This window comes from Chiloscyllium plagiosum, unplaced genomic scaffold, assembly GCF_037043375.1.
Source record: "Chiloscyllium plagiosum isolate Xiang-an unplaced genomic scaffold, Cpla_swu_hap1 HiC_scaffold_9, whole genome shotgun sequence".
In the NCBI taxonomy this organism is placed as follows: Eukaryota; Metazoa; Chordata; class Chondrichthyes; order Orectolobiformes; family Hemiscylliidae; genus Chiloscyllium; species Chiloscyllium plagiosum.
Window position 1 is genome coordinate 40,348,434 of NW_028270147.1, and position 18,425 is coordinate 40,366,858.

At 40.9% G+C, this 18,425-nt stretch overlaps 1 protein-coding gene across 3 annotated transcripts in view; it reads left to right on the forward strand.

Moving 5' to 3' along the window:
- LOC122554297 (uncharacterized) overlaps window positions 1–17,705 on the forward strand; it is a 61,400-nt gene extending 43,695 nt beyond the window's left edge. For all 3 annotated transcript variants that reach the window (XM_087990565.1, XM_043699095.2, XM_087990566.1), the window contains one exon: window positions 14,406–17,705. In XM_087990565.1, the coding sequence (XP_087846691.1) occupies window positions 14,406–14,545 (140 nt within the window). In that variant the 3' untranslated portion in view covers window positions 14,546–17,705. The remainder of the gene's footprint in view (window positions 1–14,405) is intronic.
- The last annotated feature ends 720 nt before the right edge of the window (window positions 17,706–18,425 follow it).

An 18,425-nucleotide genomic window follows, 5' to 3' on the forward strand; every position in this document is an offset into this window, starting at 1 on the left:
GTGATGGATTCTCAGGGGAGCGTAGCACGAACTGCCAAGTTTCTGGTATTGAGACTGGCTCTAATGCACCGAGGGGTATGTCGGGTTCCAAGAGATCAGTTGTGTTAGGGGATTCTCTAGTCCGAAGTACTGACAGACGTTTCTGTGGCCAGCAGTGAGAAAACAGAATGGTGTGTTGCTTCCCTGGTGCCAGGATCAAGGATGTCTCAGAGAGGGTGTAGAATTTTCTCACGGGGGAGAGGGGCCAGCAAGAGGTCATTGTCCACATTAGAACCAATGACATAGGAAGGGAAAAGGTTGAGATTCTGAAGGGAAAATACAAAGAGTTAGGCAGGAATTTAAAAAGAGGTCCTTGAGAGTAGTAATATCTGGATTACTCCCAGTGCTATGAGCTAGTGAGGGCAGGAATGGGAGGATAGAGCAGATGACTGCATGTTTGAGGAGCTGGTGTATGGGAGAAGGATTCACATTTTTGGATCATTGGAATCTCTTTTGGGATAGAAGTGACCTGTACAAGAAGGATGGATTGCACCTAAATTGGAAGGGGACTAATATACTGGCAGGGAAATTTGCTAGAACTGCTTGGGAGTATTTAAACTAGTAAGGTGGGGGAGGTGAGACCCAGGATATAGTGAGGAAAGAGATCAATCTGAGACTGGTACAGTTGAGAACAGAAGTGAATCAAACGGGCAGGCAGGGACAAGGTAGGACTAATAAATTAAACTGCATTTATTTCAGTGCAAGGGGCCTAACAGGTAAGGCAGGTGAACTCAGGGCATGGTTAGGAACATGGGACTGGGATATCATAGCAATTACAGAAACATGGCTCAGGGATGGGTAGGACTGGCAGCTTACCCACCTCCATTGTGATACTACCACTGCTACAAAGAGCCCTCAGAGGGTGCTTACATTTTATTTTCCTCATCAACCTTTTCAGAGATATTATACACTTCTGGAGCAGATGGGACTTGAACCCAAGCCTCCTTGCCTAGAGGTAGGGACACCACCACTACACCACAAGTGTGTCGTATAGGGTGCTTAAACTTATGTAATGAGAGCTTTTAAAGGTTGTGAAATGGATACAAATGCTACAGGAAGGATAGAAAGGGAGGCAAGAGAGGAGGGGGAGTGGCATTTTTGATAAGGGACAGCAATACAGCTGTGCTGAGGGAGGATATTCCTAGAAATACATCCAGGGAAATTATTTGGATGGAACTGAGAAATAAGAAAGGGATGATCACCTTATTGGGCAAGTTGTTGGAGGGAATTCTAAGGGACAGGATGTACATGTATTTGCAAAGGCAAGGACTGATTAGGGATAGTCAACATGGATTTGTGCGGGGGATAGCATGTCTCACAAACATGATTGAGTTTTTTGAAGAAGTAACAAAAAGAGGATTTATGAGGGCAGAGTGGTAGATGTGATCTATATGGACTTCAGTAAGGCGTTCAACAAGGTTCCCTATGGGAGTCTGATTAGCAAGATTAGATCTCATGGAATACACAGTGAGAACTAGCCATTTGGGCGGCACGGTGGCACAGTGGTTAGCACTGCTGCCTCACAGCGCCAGAGACCCGGGTTCAATTCCCGATTCAGGCAACTCACTGTGTGGAGTTTGCACATTCTCCCCGTGTCTGCGTGGGTTTCCTCCGGGTGCTCCGGTTTCCTCCCACAGTCCAAAGATGTGTAGGTCAGGTGAATTGGCCATGCTAAATTGCCCGTAGTGTTAGGTAAGGGGTAAATGTAAATGTAGGGATTGGGGTATGGATGGGTTGCGCTTTGGCGGGTCGGTGTGGACATGTTGGGCCGAAGGGCCTGTTTCCACACTGTAATGTAATCTAATCTAATCTAAAACTGGCTCAAAGGTAGAAGACAGAGCGGGTGGTGGAGGGTTGTTTTCAGACCGGAGGCATGTGACTAGTGGAGTGCCACATGGATAGGTGCTGGGTCCTCGACTTTTTGTCCTTTACATAAATGATTTGGATGAGAGCATAAGAGGTACAGTTAGTAAGTTTGCAGATGACACCAAAATTGGAGGTGTAGTGGACAGCAAAGAAGGTTACCCCACATTACAAAAGGATCTTGACCAGATGGGCCAATGGACTGAGAAATGGCAGATGGAGTTGAATTCAGATAAATGCGAGGCACTGCATTTTGGAAAAGCAAATCTTAGCAGGACTTTACCATTAAAGTTTTAAGTCCTAGGGAGTGTTGCTCAACAGAGAGACCTTGGAGTGCAGGTTCATAGCTCCTTGAAAGTGGAGTCGCAGGTAGATAAGATAGTAAAGGCGGCATTTGGTATGCTTTCCTTTATTCGTTAGAATATTGAGTATAGGAGTTGGGAGATCATGTTGCGGCTGTGCAGGACATTGGTTCGGCCACTGTTGGAATATTACGTGCAATTCTGGTCTCCTTCCTCTCGGAAAGATGTTGTGAAATTTGAAAGGGTTCAGAAAAGATTTACAAGGATATTGTCAGGGTTGGAGGATTTGAGCTATGGGGAGAGGCTGAACAGGCAGGGGCTGTTTTCCCTGGAGCATCAGAAGCTGAGGGGTGACCTTATAGAGGTTTACAAAATTATGAGGGGCCTGGATAGGATAAATAGGCAAGTCTTTTCCCTGGGGCTGGGGAGTCCAGAACTAGAGGGCATAGGTTTAGGATGAGAGGGGAAAGAAATAAAAGGGACCTAAAGGGCAACGTTTTCATACAGAGGGCAGTACGTGTACAGAATAAGTTGCCAGAGGAAGTGGTGGAGGCTCGTACAATTGCAACATTTAAGAGGCTTTTGGGATGGGTATATGAATGAGGAGGGTTGGAGGGATATGGGTAGGGTGCTGGCAAGTGAGACTAGATTGGGTTGGGATATCTGGTCGGCGTGGACGGAAGGGTCTGTTTCGATGCTGTACATCTGTGACTCTAAATGTAACCAGGATTTCAAGAGAAACATCTTTATCCAGAGGGTACTGAAAAGATATTTTTAAATAGTCTGATCAAATGTGTGGCTGCAAGAGTCTGTGTATTCTTAGGTTTGTTATTTTCCTAAATCAACTTGTTCAGAGATGTCATTATACACTATTGGGGCAAATGGAACTTGAACTGGAGCCTCCTGGGTCAAAAGCAGCTACACTACCATTTCTCTACAACATAATCTAGTTAGGAGGAGATGGCTGTTATACACCTCAGAAGCAAGTGGAACTTGAAACCGAATCTCATAACTCAGAGTCAGGGACACTAACACTGCACCAAAAAAGCCCCTTAAATCAGGAAACCGTTCTCCATTGTGACAAGCAATTAGTGCAAATGTTTGTCTGGTTTTGAGCCAGGCCCTTTGGGTCTGTAAAGTGAATGCAGTAACCACTACACTACAGAAAAAGGACCGGATGGGGCTTAGAGATATTTTCTAATCAACCTGTTAAGAAATGTTACCCACCTCCATTGTGATACTGCTACGAAGAGCCCTCAGAGGGTGCTTACATTTTATTTTCCTCATCAACTTTTTCAGAGATATTATACACTTCTGGAGCAGATAGGACTTGAACCCAAGCCTCCTTGCCTAGAGGTAGGGACACCACCACTACACCACAAGTGTGTCGTATAGGGTGCTCAAACTTATGTAATGAGAGCTTTTAAAGGTTGTGAAAGGCAACCTCGCTGTTATGGTGCTGCTGTTTCTTTAGACCTCTGGATTAGGTGAGACCTGGGCTGCCTCAGAGGCAGGGACAATACTACTGCATGACAAGAGCCTGAGTTTGTTCAAATTCTACCTAGAAGTGTTCTCTCACAATTGAGAACCTTCCCACCAGCAAAATCAGACTTGTTTTTTGCTTTAAAACTACTATCCATTGCCAGTAAAAACATCCATGTTGCCAATTCACTATTTACAAGCGAAGCCTGTTATGCACAATGCAAACCAAAGGTGAGGGGGGAGTCTAGGATTCTTGGTCCATTTTTCTAATAAACCTGTTTAGAGATGTTATTACACATCTCTGGACCAGGTGGGGCTTGAACCCAGGCCTTCTGGCTCAAAGGTAGGGACACTACATTGCACCACAAAAGCCCTTCAAGACACTTTAAGGATCCACCAAGATATGAACTTAGATTGCTGCATTCAAAGTCCAGAGTACTAATAGTTCCATTCTGGTTCCATAATGGGAAAATCATCTTATAGGACAGGTAACCCCAATAGCATAAGTCCACCTCAGTAGAAACTAGATAATTGTGAGAAAGGAGTACCACCCTGATGGGCTTAACAAAAGTGTGGGAGGAGGCTCATGCAGAACATAAACACCAGTTTAGATGTTTTCCAAATAGCATAGTAAATTCAGTGCAGTGAACAGAATATTTTATGGGCCATCGCTGTATCAGTCTGAGGAGAGTCAGGAGAAGACAAGATACCAATAGAGGCTGTAGAAATTATCAAGAGCATGGAAAACCTTTGTCCCTGCCCCATGCTTAATAGAAGTAGGGCACTTTTTTTCTGTTTTAAAATGGAATAAGCAATTACAGTTTAAGCTGCATGAACAAATCATTGTTTTTAGTAAAACAAAACGCAGATGCTGGAGATCTGAACCAAAAACCGATGGCAAAATTCAGCAGGTCCTAGCTGCTTGTAAGTCTGATAAAGAATCACCGGACTAAAACGTTAACACTGATTTCTTCCCACAGATGCTGCTAGAAGTGGAGTTTCATAAGCAAATTCTGTTTTTTTTGGTTACTTCAAGGTTTATATTCTGCAAAATAATAACTTTTCATATTATATTGCAGAATATATGCAGAGCTTAAATTCATCCATCAAGTTGTCAGGAGAAAAATATTAGCAGGGATTCTGCCCTCTTAAAATATATATGCAAATGAAACAATGTTTTCTCCTTCCAAAAAAAAATCAAATTACTCAGGCAGCCATTTAGTCTATCATGTCTGTGCCTGCAGTTTCAAAGAATGAACCATTTTGAGATTGACTACTCAGAATATATTTTTGATATCCAAGGATTAGAATATCATACATTAACATTCCTCTTCCACAACGTTCCTTTTAAAGTGTACTTCTCCACTCTTCCCTTCTGCAGTTTTCCTTTGCCTCTCTGAAACTTCCATCCACAGAAGATTGTGCATCGGTATCATAATCATGGCACTTAAATTCACACTTTTCATCCTGTTTGGTTTTGTTCCAAATTTTTACCAGGGCAGCTGAGAGTAATTAAATAGATATCCTATAACAACATGCAGTTATATATAGTGCCTTTAAATGTAATAAAATAATCAAAAGGCACTTCAGAATTATAATCTTGTGTGGTGTTGTATAGTATAATGTATCCTTGCACCTGGAGTGAGGTTCTGCTTCACTCGCACCTGCTCCAAAAGGTATGTAATAACATCTCTGAACAGGTTGATTAGAAAAATACAGGTTAAATAAATAAAGCAAAACAACACTAAGCCACAATAAGGAGATTTTAGGGAAGATGACCAAAACAAAGAGCAGGAGGAAGTTATAGTTGAGAAAGCAATTCAGGAAGGCAACTCCATAATTTAAGATTTGGACATTTGAAGGCATGACCATAAATCAAATGATTAAAGGTGGGGATGCTGAAGAGCCCAGAGTTAATACATGGTTGAGACTGGAGGTGGTGATTTCAAGAGACGGGAGACAATAGACTGTGGAGGGATTTGAAAATCAACACCAATTTTAAGATTAACTGGGGGCACATGAAGCCAACACACAGGGGTAGTGTGGGAATAGGACTTGGTGTGAGTTTTGGATGACTTCAGTTGAAGAGGATAGAACACAAGAGGCTGACCAGACGTGTCAAATAATATCTAGAGAATGATAGCATGGATAAGAACTTCAGCAGAATAATTGTTGTGCAGGTAGAAATCGGTTGTCACTAACCATGTGGATATATGGTTGAAAGCTCATCTCTGGTTTACAGGTAGGTTCAGCATCAGGTTGACAGTAATAGGGTCGAGGTACAGGAGTATAGTTTATAGTAGGGGCCAAACTCAGTGGCTTCAGTCTTCTCAGTAATTACATGGGAGAAGTTTCAAGCTGTTAGGCCAACAACTTGATAAATTAACAGTTGAATTGTTCAAAGAAGCTTGGCTATGCAGAAATGAGAAAAAGGAATCATAAATGGTGATGCATTATCACAATTAAGTAGACTTGGCTGGTCACTCTGGCAGTATTTCCTGGCTGGATGGAAATAGAGGTATGGGGGAATGTGATGTGATCAACTGTCATTTTTAGTGTGACAAGTGGCAATCTGAGACTGGTCAGTTATTTGAAAGACCTCCTATAACTTGGGTACACATTTAGGGGGCAAAGATATATTCATCAATTTTAGGGATGGAAAGCATGTTGAAGATGGGTAAATAACTTGCAAGCATGAGGTTTAAAGTGTTTGAGGGTTAATGACTGCAGATTTAAAAGAACAGTAAAGAGGACAAAACCCAAAGAGAGAGAGAACAGTTACATGTCAACTAATATAAAGCTTTAACATGAAGCTGGAATGTGTGTAGTTTAGTAAGTTTTCAAATGTTGAGGTGATGCAGCTAACAGTCAGAATTGTACATATTTTAACACAAAGTAGATCCAAGGTATTATACAAAATTAAAACTTCACACAAATTTATTAGTTCTACCATTTAACATCTTTTGAACCACAAAGGTATTTGCCCATTGTTAAATTCAACTTTGATTAAATATATGCAACAATTTAATCAAAGGCCTGTGGACTGAAGCCTGCACTGCCCACCTCTATTTAACTTCTGTTGTAAATATTTTTATTGAAAAGAATTAATTTTTTTTTACAAAATAGTTTGTCCACTTTAAATTTTATATTGGCGTTGTCATTATATTGTAAAAAAAACTAACTACTAATCTATTCTATAAACTACCAAAACACAAAATAAGGTATAAGAAATAAAACTTATTGACAACGAAAAAAAAAAGGATAAATAAATAAATATGCATTTAAAATAAAATTACATCGTCACTCTTTAAGAAGGGTAGTAAGGAGAAGCCAGGGAACTATAGACCAGCGAACCTGACGTCGGTGGTGGGCAAGTTGTTGGAGGGAATCCTGAGGGACAGGATGTACATGTATTTGGAAAGCCAAGGACTGATTAGGGATAGTCAACATGGCTTTGTGCGTGGGAAATCATGTCTCACAAACTTGATTGAGGTTTTTGAAGAATTAACAAAGAGGATTGATGAAGGCAGAGCGGTAGATGTGATCTATATGGACTTCAGTAAGGCATTCGACAAGGTTCCCCATGGGAGATTCGTTAGCAAGGTTGCATCTCACGGAATAAAGGGTAAACTAGCCATTTGGATACAGAACTGGCTCAAAGGTAGAATACAGAGGGTGGTGGTGGAGGGTTGTTTTTCAGACTGGAGGCCTGTGACTAGTGGAGTGCCACAAGGATCGGTGCTGAGTCCTCGACTTTTTGTCATTTACGTAAATGATTTGGATGCGAGCATAAGAGGTACAGTTAGTAAGTTTGCAGATGACACCAAAATTGGAGGTGTAGTGGACAGCAAAGAAAGTTACCTCAGATTACAACGGGATCTTGATCAGATGGGCCAATGGGCTGAGAAGTGGCAGATGGAGTTTAATTCAGATAATTGCGAGGTGCTGCATTTTGGGAAAGTAAATCTTAGCAGGAATCATACACTTAATGGTAAGGTCCTAGGGAGTGTTGCTGAACATAGAGAGCTTGGAGTGCAGGTTCATAGCTCTTTGAAAGTGGAGTTGCAGGTAGATAGTGAAGAAAGCCTTATTGAATTCTTTGAGAAGGTGACTAAGGAGATAGACGAGGGTAAAGCCGTAGATGTGGTGTATATGGATTTTAGTAAGGCGTTTGATAAGGTTCCCCATGGTAGGCTACTGCAAAAAATACGGAGGTATGGCATTGAGGGTGAGTTGGAGGTTTGGATTAGGAATTGGCTGGCTGGAAGAAGACAGAGGGTAGTAGTTGATGGTAAAGGTTCATCTTGGAGTGCAGTTACTAGCGGTGTTCCGCAAGGATCTGTTTTGGGACCATTGCTGTTTGTCATTTTTATAAATGACCTGGAGGAGGGGCTAGAAGGTTGGGTGAGCAAGTTTGCGGATGATACGAAAGTCGGTGGAGTTGTTGACAGTGAGGAAGGATGTGTCAGGTTACAGCGGGATATAGATAAGTTGCAGAGCTGGGCAGAAAGGTGGTAAATGGAGTTCAATGTAGGTAAGTGTGAGGTGATTCACTTTGGTAAGAGTAACAAAAGATGGGGTACTGGGCTAATGGTCGGATACTTGGTAGTGTGGATGAGCAGAGAGATCTTGGTGTCCATGTACACAGATCTCTGAAAGTTGCCACGCAGGTAAATAGTGCGGTGAAGAAGGCATATGGTGTACTGGCTTTTATTGGTAGAGGAATTGAGTTCCAGAGCCCTGAGGTCATGTTGCAGTTGTATAAGACTCTGGTGCGGCCGCATCTGGAGTATTGCGTGCAGTTTTGTTCGTCATACTATAGGAGGGATGTGGAGGCACTGGAACGGGTGCAGAGGAGGTTTACCAGGATGTTGCCTGGTATGGTAGGAAGATTGTATGAGGAAAGGCTGAGGCACCTCGGGCTGTTTTCATTGGAGAAAAGAAGGTTTAGAGGTGACTTGATAGAGGTGTACAAGATCATTAGGGGTTTAGATAGGGTTGACCATGAGAACCTTTTTCCACGTATGGAGTCAGCTATTATGAGGGGGCATAGCTTTAAATTAAGGGGTGGTAGGTATAGGACAGATGTTAGGGGTAGATTCTTTACTCAGCGAGTCGTGAGTTCATGGAATGCCCTGCCAGTAGCAGTGGTGGACTCTCCCTCTTTATGGGCATTTAAACGGGCATTGGATAGGCATATGGAGGATAGTGGGCTAGTGTAGGTTAGGTGGGCTTGGATCGGTGCAACATCGAGGGCCAAAGGGCCTGTACTGTGCTGTATTTTTCTATGTTCTAAAGCGTTTGCAATGCTTTCTTATTGGTCAGAGTATTGAGTACAGGAATTGGGACGTCATGTTGCGGCTGTACAGGACATTGGTTAGGCCACTGTTGGAATATTGCATGCAATTCTGGTCTCCTTCCTCTCGGAAAGATGTTGTGAAACTTGAAAGGGTTCAGAAAAGATTTACAAGGATGTTGCCAGATTTGGAGGATTTGAGCTATGGGGAGAAGCTGCACAGGGGCTGTTTTCCCTAGAGCGTCGGAGGCTGAGGGGTGACCTTATAGAGGTTTACAAAATTATGAGGGGCGTGGATAGGATAAATAGACAAAGTCTTTTCCCTGCGGTGGGGGAGTCCAGAACTAGAGGGCATAGGTTTAGGATGAGAGGGGAAAGATATAAAAGAGACATAAGCAGCAACTTTTTCACACAGAGGATGGTACGGATATGGAATGAGCTGCCAGAGGAAGTGGTGGAGGCTGGTACAATTGCAACATTTGAAGGGCATTTGGATCGGTATATGAATAGGAAGGGTTTGGAGGGACATGGGCCAGGTGCTGGCAGGTAGGACTAGATAGTGTTGGGATATCTGGTCGGCATGGACGGGTTGGACCAAAGGGTCTGTTTCCATGCTGTACATCTCTATGACTAAGTCACAACACAACCCGTATTTATATGGGATTCTTCCTCCCAGGGGCCCCCGAACCAACAAACATCATCTTCATGGCTAAACAAAGGCCCTAAACAGTATGGCCGATACATCTGCATCAGTGTAATTCAAAACGGGCCGCCATGTTCTATAAAATAATCCATATTCGTATGGAAGTCTAGAAGAATATATTCCATAACAGTCCTGTGCCAATTCGACAGTCCCGAGGGATTTTCTGATACCCAACTTACCAAGATACACTGTCCCAATATCTATGAATCTTATGGCATGTCCACAGACAATGAGTGAGTATCAACTTCTATTTTGCATTTCGGGCACATTGGGGATGCTCCTGCCTTGAACTTTGCAAGTTGCTCTGGTGCCATATGAGTCCTATCTTCCATTGGATAGCCTGAGTTCTATTACAGATAGAGATCTTCCTAGCATTTTCCCAGATATCCTCCCACACCTCGAAGGAGATTGCCGTCCCTAATTCTTGATTCCAGTTTTTGTATAACCGTTCCATGTCTTTTTGATTAGATTAGATTACATTAGATTACATTACAGTGTGGAAACAGGCCCTTCGGCCCAACAAGTCCACACCGACCCACCGAAGCGCAACCCACCCATACCCCTACATTTACCCTTTAACACTACGGGCAATTTAGCATGGCCAATTCACCTGACCTGCACATCTTTGGACTGTGGGAGGAAACCGGAGCACCCGGAGGAAACCCACGCAGACATGGGGAGAACGTGCAAACTCCACACAGTCAGTCGCCTGAGGCGGGAATTGAACCCGGGTCTCCGGCGCTGTGAGGCAGCAGTGCTAACCACTGTGTCTTCGATACCTTATTACCTAGAGAGTGATAGAGAGTACTGACCGAGGGTGCTCCCATCAGCTGAAGCACACTCCTTTCCATATCTAATTTGTACGGATTAGTCATCAATGTGGTTTTTTTTGTATGAAATCTTGTACTTGAAAGTATCGAAAAAGGTCCTTGTTAGGCAACCCGAACTTCTGATGCAACTGTTTGAAAGACATCATGACCTCCCCATTGAACAGATCTCCCAAACAGGAGATGCCTTTGGACTCCCAAATTTTAAATCCAGCGTCAGTCAAGCCTGGCTGAAATCCCAATGTTCCCACTATAGGAGTGGAAGGAGAGGTTTTTTGTGAATTACCCTCATCCTGTTACATCATCCTCCAAACTTTGATTGTATTGAATACAATTAGGTTTTTACAATGATCTGTAATAACTCTAATCCAGAAATAATAGATTGATGAGGGGACATTTTACTTGGGAAGCCTCAATGTCCAACCAAATTGGGTCTCGTGACCCACAATCAATCAATCAGCCACATATGATAACAGAGAACTCAGTTGGTACCTTCTGAAATCCAGAAAATCTAGACCTCCCCTTACTTGTGCAAGCTGCAACTTAATAAGGGTCTGTCTGTGATTCCAAATAAAGGAGCCAAGCCAACCATAAAGCTTACACAGTACCTGTGTTGGCAACATCAAAGGAAGCATTCTCATGGGATATAGTAGGCGAGGTAGAATATTCATCTTTACCAAAGCTGTTCTTCCTAGCCAGGATATTGGGAGATCTTCCCAGCATTGGAGGTCCTGCCTTATTTTCTCTAATAAATGCATAAAATTGGCTTTGTGTAGCTGACCAAATATTGGGGTAATAGAAATACCATTAATTAACTTTTTAAATTGTTATTTTAATTCAGAGTCCACTTCCATTTCCAGCATTGCCTTAACTTCCTAATACAATTGTTGCTCAACCAGTTCCAGCGAGATGGATAGAGAACTGGTTGGGCAACAGGACAAAATAGTAGTGGAAGGGAGTTTCTCAAAATGGAGACATGTGACCAGTGGTGTCCCACAGGGATCTGTACTGGGACCACTGTTATTTGTGATATACAAAAACGATTTGGAGGAACATTAGTTTGCCTCATTAGCAAGTTTGCAGATGACACTAAGACTGGTAGAGTAGCAGATAGTGAAGGTGACTGTCAGAGAATATAACAGAATATAGATAGATTGGAGAGTTGGGCAGAGAAATGGCAGATGGAGTTCAATCCGGACAAATGTGAGGTGATGCATTTTGGAAGATGCAATTAAAGAGCAAACTATACAGTAAATGGAAGGGTCTTGGGAAAATTGATGTACAGAGATCTGGGTGTTCAGGTCTATTGTTCCCTGAAGGTGGCAACGCAGGTCAGTAGAGTGGTCAAGAAATCATATGGCATGTTTTCCTTCATCGGACAGGGTATTAAGTACAAGAGTTGGCAGGTCATGTTACAGTTGTATAAGACTTTGGTTTGGCCACACTTGGAATACTGCGCACAGTTCTGATCGCCACATTGCCCAAAAGGATATGGATGCTTTGGAAAGGATGCAGAGAAGGTTCACCATGATGTTGCCTGGTATGGAGGGTGCTAGCTATGAGGAGAGGTTGAGTAGATTAGGATTATTTTCATTGGAAAGAAGGTGGTTGAGGGGGGCCCTGATTGAGGCTTACAACATCATGAGAGGTGTAGACAGGGTGGATAGCAAGAAACTTTTTCCCGAGAGTGGAGTTCAAAGTGAGAGGGCAAAAATTCAGGGGAGATATACGTGGAAAGTTCTTTATGCAGAGAGTGGTGGGTGCCTGGAATGCATTGCCAGCAGAGGTGGTAGGGGCGGGAAAGATAGAGTCAATTAAGATTTATCTAGATAGATACATGAATGGGCAGGGAGCAAAGGGATACAGATCCTCTGAAAATAGACAGCAAATTTAGATAGAGGATACGTATTGGCGCAGGCTTGGAGGGCCCAAGGGCCTGTTCCTGCGCTGTAATGTTCTTTTGTATGGGATAGCAATTCCAAAAGTTATTCGGAGTGTCAACTTAATTCAGCTGTGGAACTTTCCAGTATAGCACTGAATTTATCAAAATGTCAATGCATGGCAGATCTGTATGGAAATGATCTATATGAGAATGAAAACAAACTTTCACGTGTGGATTTTATTTCAATAATGCATCGTTGCAAGGATAAAAAAGGATAAAAATAAAAATTTGAAACAAGAAAACAGCAACTTAATTTTAGTATAGAAACAAAGCTTTACAGAGGAGGAAAATAACAAAAGGAAAGAGGTAGAGCTATGTGAGAGGACTGAGGCTTGTCTGAAAGCTTTGACAAATAGCTAGATTTTAAAAAGGTGAAGGAAGTAGTAGACAAAGTGGCTTAGGAATAAAATCTGCATAGAGTTAAGATGTTCTAAGACTCTGGGAATCTAATCAAACATTCCAAATATTTCAGAAGTGAAAGTAACTGGATATTGAAAAATTGTACAATATTGGAGGGATGATGACCCCAAGGCATGACAAAGATTGTTTTAGGGAATGTTTTGAAAGAGAAAAATAGTCAGGTGGCAGAGAAAGAATTCTAGAATCCATGGCCATGACATCTAAAGAAGTTGTGTAAAGAGGTTTGAAGGGTGGTCAGAGTTGAAAAGAGCATGTGGGGTATTTATGATTTAAGGAAAAAAAAAAATTGGGCTGAGGAGGTCGTAGCAGGTGGGAAGAACAAAGTCATGAAACTGAGTAGAAGATTTGAAAATTGTGGTGTTGATAGAGAAAATGCCAGTGAAGAAAGGACAGGAAGGAAAATGGATGATCACTCTGTGGATCCTATATGGGTCTATTGAGCCAGTCAACTATCGTAGCTCAAAGATAAAACCAGAGCGTTTTCACCGATAATTTAAAAGGTTGGGGCAGAACGATTCAAGGAACAATGATTGTAACCATCAGCTGCTTCCAATACCAAAGACTGTGTGGTGCAGTACATGGCCGAAATGGAGTGGGAATAATAATGCTTTAAATTCTGTAAGGAGCAAAATTCAAATCTTGCATGGATCAGTATTTACGGCTAACCACTTTGAATATTCAACAATGTCATTATCAGTGAATGGCCCAGCATAAACAAGCATTTTAGGTATCACTAGAAACTTAACTGGCCCAGTCACATCATGTGATTATGAAAGCCAGTGTCTGGGAATTTTGTGACAAGTAATTCACCTTTTGAATCCCCAAAGCCTAACCAGCAGCTAAAGGTACTAGTCAGGAATGTGATAAACTGCACTTTGCTGCATTTGCACTCCATCCACCACATCAAATATTCACTCCTGCCACTAGAGGTCCACTTTTTTTGGTAGCACACACTAAGAATATGCTCAGGCTTTTTCAATAGCATCTTCCAAACTTTGAATATCACTTGCAACTTGCCCCTCCAGTACTGTCCTGACTTGAAGTATATAATTCCTTCACTATTGCTGGGTCAGAATCCTGGAACACCTAAACACTGTAGCTATATTTACACCAAATGGACTACAACAGTTTAGTGGCACAGCACCACCTTGTTCAGAGTAATTAGGAATTAGCAGTAAAAGGTCAGCCTCACCAGCAATGGCAACAAAATGTTTTGGTGTAATTCATTACTAAATTAATAAATGGAAAGAAAATAAATGAAAAACTACTTACTATTCAATTTCAGTAACTATAGTAACAAATGATTCATAGTTTCTCATCTGTTTGCAATTCAATAATAACAAGCAGAATTCTGATAACTATGAACTAGATGGAGGAATAAGTGCTGCTTTTTAACATTTACTTAAAATGAGAACTCAACTAGAAAGTAATTAAATTGGATATTCCAACACTAGTTTATAAAGCGTCCCTTCAAAAAGGCATTCTAGAGTCAACAAGTGATGGTTAACTTAAATATTTTGTTCTAACATAGGTGCCAAGTACAGTTCTGCCTTGTGTATGGAGGAATGTGAGAACGAACCAAGAACAAGTTATTCAGATGAAGATTTCAGCGTGGACTTAGGAGGACTATCTGACAACCCACCTGAACTAACTCTCAGTGATCTGTCTTGAATATTGCAGCCTTCAAACAAAAAACCCAGCAGCGTTGCAGAATGACATTTCTGCAATATTTCTCATAAAGACCTCTAACATATTCAAAGATTTGCATCTTATTAATATTTAAATCAAGATTCTCCCAGTCGAAGGCAATAACTTCTGTTTTACTCCTGACAGTGATATCTATTCTTCAGGTATACTTGATCTAGAGTTTAAAAAACAATTTCAGTTTTATTTTCCAAATATTGTTTATGGTCCCAGGCAAGAAACATCCAAAAATTGGTTAAAAACTTTTACAAGTGAATGAAGGAAGAAACTTGGGGCTCAGACTGGACATCAATTTGAATGAATATGGAAGAATTGTTTAGTACCAGGGTTTGTTCAAATCTTGCCATCATCCATTACCTATTCTGAAAGCTAGGTTTGGTTTCTTTGAATAAGTTGGTTGGAAAGAAATGGAAGTTTTTTTTTGGGTGGCAATACACACATTTAAAAGTGCACTGATTTTTTGTTAAAATTGGAGTATTCATGTGATAAGGTGTGGTCACTGATATAGTCAGCCTCCGGTAGCATTGTAACAGGGCTCAAGTAGGGTATTGAACAAATGGGCAGCCAATGTACAAAAGGAAGGTAGGAGAGGGGATGAGAGACAAAGGAGTAGTGAAACTGAGGAAGGCACTGGTCTCATTTCAGTTTGCCACATTCAGCAGCAAGTCTTCCCTTGTTGGCCTGATCTACTAAATTAGAAAGCTCCTATAATCTGAGTGATTGAAGTTTCTAGGCTTTCAAAAAGTCTTCTGGCTAATTAATTTTGAAGTAGTCACGATCTTAGTATCAGATTAATTAATTTTAAAGTTGCTCCATTTATTTCCTCTTCCACCTTCTTGGCAGGTAGCTGGTATTATTTTTAGATAGTAATCAAGTTCACAGGACATTATTTAGTCACTTTTCTGCAAGTACTGAACATCTGTAACAACAAAAAGATAGCTGCCAATATGGATTTTCCAAAAGAAAACCTTAGCTTGACCAACTTCAAATTTTTATCTGGTTAAGAATTAACAGAATATACAAGGGTAATGCTACATTGGGGTGTGCTATATCGAGGATTTCTAAAAAGGACCATCACTAGGTTTCATATGAGATTAGTTAATAAATCTGAGCACAGGCTGTTCGTGGACAATTAGCAGAATTCATCGTTTACTTCTTTCTGCCACACAGCAACGTAGGAATAAATAGGAGATAAAACACTGAAATAGGTGATAAAACTAATATTTTAAAATGGCAAATATTTGAATTTTGTTTACCTGATAAAATTTAGGAAACACAACATCCAATTTTATGAAGGCAAGATAGCCAGAACTGTGAAAATGAGTAACTGCAGCACCCATTGGTGTAACAGTTACTGCAAGTATGTGAATATATCATAACAGCTTGAATTTATGTAGTACTGTAGTGAGGCATTCCAAGGCCCTTCACAAGTATGATCAGCCAATAATTAATACCAAGCTAAAGTAAGAGGCATCAAGACAGCGCATTGAATAAGTGATGTTTCACATACTGATGGCCAACTTCAACTTAGCTTGTTTCAAAAGCAGTAACTGCTGACCTTACCATAATGAATTTTTTAAAAAAGGAATTTCTCAATGCACGAGGTCCACAATCTGTTGGTCCTGTATCCTGGCTGAAGTATCATGACCCACCTACTTCTGACCTTTTATTATCTTACCAGAGTATGGAGTGTCAATAGAAGGTTACCTTCATTTAAATAATCCAGCTAGACATTTTTGCCAGCAGGTGTGAAGACAGTGGCCAGATGGGGTTCAGTCGAGGGAGGTGGCTGTTTTTCTGCTCCTGCACGAAGCTGGTGGTTGTGTTTCCTGCACTCCTGTTTACAGTGGTCAGAGGTTGAGGCTTACACTCCCAGTTACTCTCAATACAGTTACTTTACTTCACCTGGAATATGACAATGGTCTACCAGTGAGTCCATTGCCCTGGTAATTCTTCAATGCTGTTAGTAATAATCAATAAAGTAGAATTTGGTCATTTTAAGTGTACAGTTGGTAAGAAGCATTAACTAGGCAGTAAAGTACAAATAGGCAAAAGTGAGGACTGGAGATCAGTGTTGAGAGTGTGGTGCTGGAAAAACACAGCAGGTGAGGCAGCATCCAAGGAGCAGGAAAATCGACGTTTCAGGCATAAGCCCTTCATGAAATACCTGATCCACGAGGAGGTGACGACAACAAGCTTTTTGGTTCCTTCTTTGTCTAATTACTCATGTCTCTCCCCTCAGAGGCTGCTTATGTAACCCTGCCAGACTAGGATTATGACATTGTCTCTCTTAACCTGTAATACAGTAGCCCATTTTGCAGGATTCTTCCACTGAACTCACTGCATCAGTTTCTGCACTGCTCTTTCTTCCTGGTTTTCAGCTATCGCTTGGTGGTAGTTCAGATAGCAGGGAGTTATCACAGGTAAAGTATATGGCAGTAATACAACAACGAACATTTACATTTAAATAATCGACGCGAATGGTGTAGAGCAACAGTGTCGTTAGAAATTTAACACAGCCTTTAATCTCAAAGTAGTTAAAGTAACTATTGTTCAAAATATTTCCAGTTTTGCCACTGACCTTTCAGTTGACCAGAAAGGTACTTAACCTTTTAGTGGCTATATCTGACAAATGAACTATTGCAAGGAGGTCTTCAGTGGCAAGTTGCATTGCATTATTCCAGGCATTTTAAATAAATATTATTACTTGTGTAAAATCAAAGTCTTCCACAAAATTAAGAATTTCAAGCCTAGCAAAGTAGTTGGGAAGCAGAGGTAAAGTCTTAAATATACTTTAACATATGATGATTTATTAATAATAGGCTTACCACCACCTTTCTTGAGGCAGTCAGGAATGTGCAGTAAACATTGGCTTAGCCAATGCCCACATACCATAAGCAAATAAGTGAACCAATTTAAGCATAGTGCCACTGTTCACAGTAAGCATTTTGGAAAATACAGGAGATTGATTCTTTATCATGTTCTATAAATTTAATGGATTTTGAAGCCATCAACTATTTTTAAGCATTTCAGAGACAAATTTCTAAACTTTTAAACGTCTGTAAACAGTTATCTGGAGAAAGTAATAATTTACTGTTCAAAATAAAAATATTTCACTATTTGTGTATATTTCTTAATCTTCATGTGAGATTTGAAAACCCTCCGCTAGATCTTTAAATAAAAGGAAACAGCTTGTTCAATCGAATTATGACACCTCCATGACAGGTAAGACTTGAATCTGATCTTCTGGCCCAGATATTGGAACACTATCACTGCACCATAAGAGCCTCCTCAGTAAGTTTCTCACGTGATAACTGGTGGTTTTCCTTTCTTGAAAGTGGATAGTAACAGTTCAAACATTCCCCCAATTCATGGACAATGGATAGGCATATCCTTAGATCTTCATAGAAAGAACATCAGAGCAATACAGCAAACAAAATTGGTTAAGACCCGAAGGGAAACTAAGAGGACTTGGTATATTTTGACATTAAAAGCAGAGAAAAAGCGAAATAAGATTTTAATTTTAAAAATTCCAGTAAGATGCACAGGGAAAAATTGTGTTCAGAAGTGAGTTGTTTCAACCATGTTTAAAACTATGATAAAAAGAGTTTATGAAATCAGAGGAGGAAAAGTTTAGTTATTAAACAAAACATTTACCACAAGGAATACTTAAAGGTCGGCATTGCTGCATATTTTTAAAAGGGAAAAATGGATTAAAATTGATGCACGGTTGTAGGGAGAAATCATTGTTGTCAAAATGTTTGGAAAGGTTAAGTAAATAGTGTGATGCATACAGTAGGCTGAAGTGGTCTCTGTGCAACTATCATCTGGATTTCTAAGCGAAGAG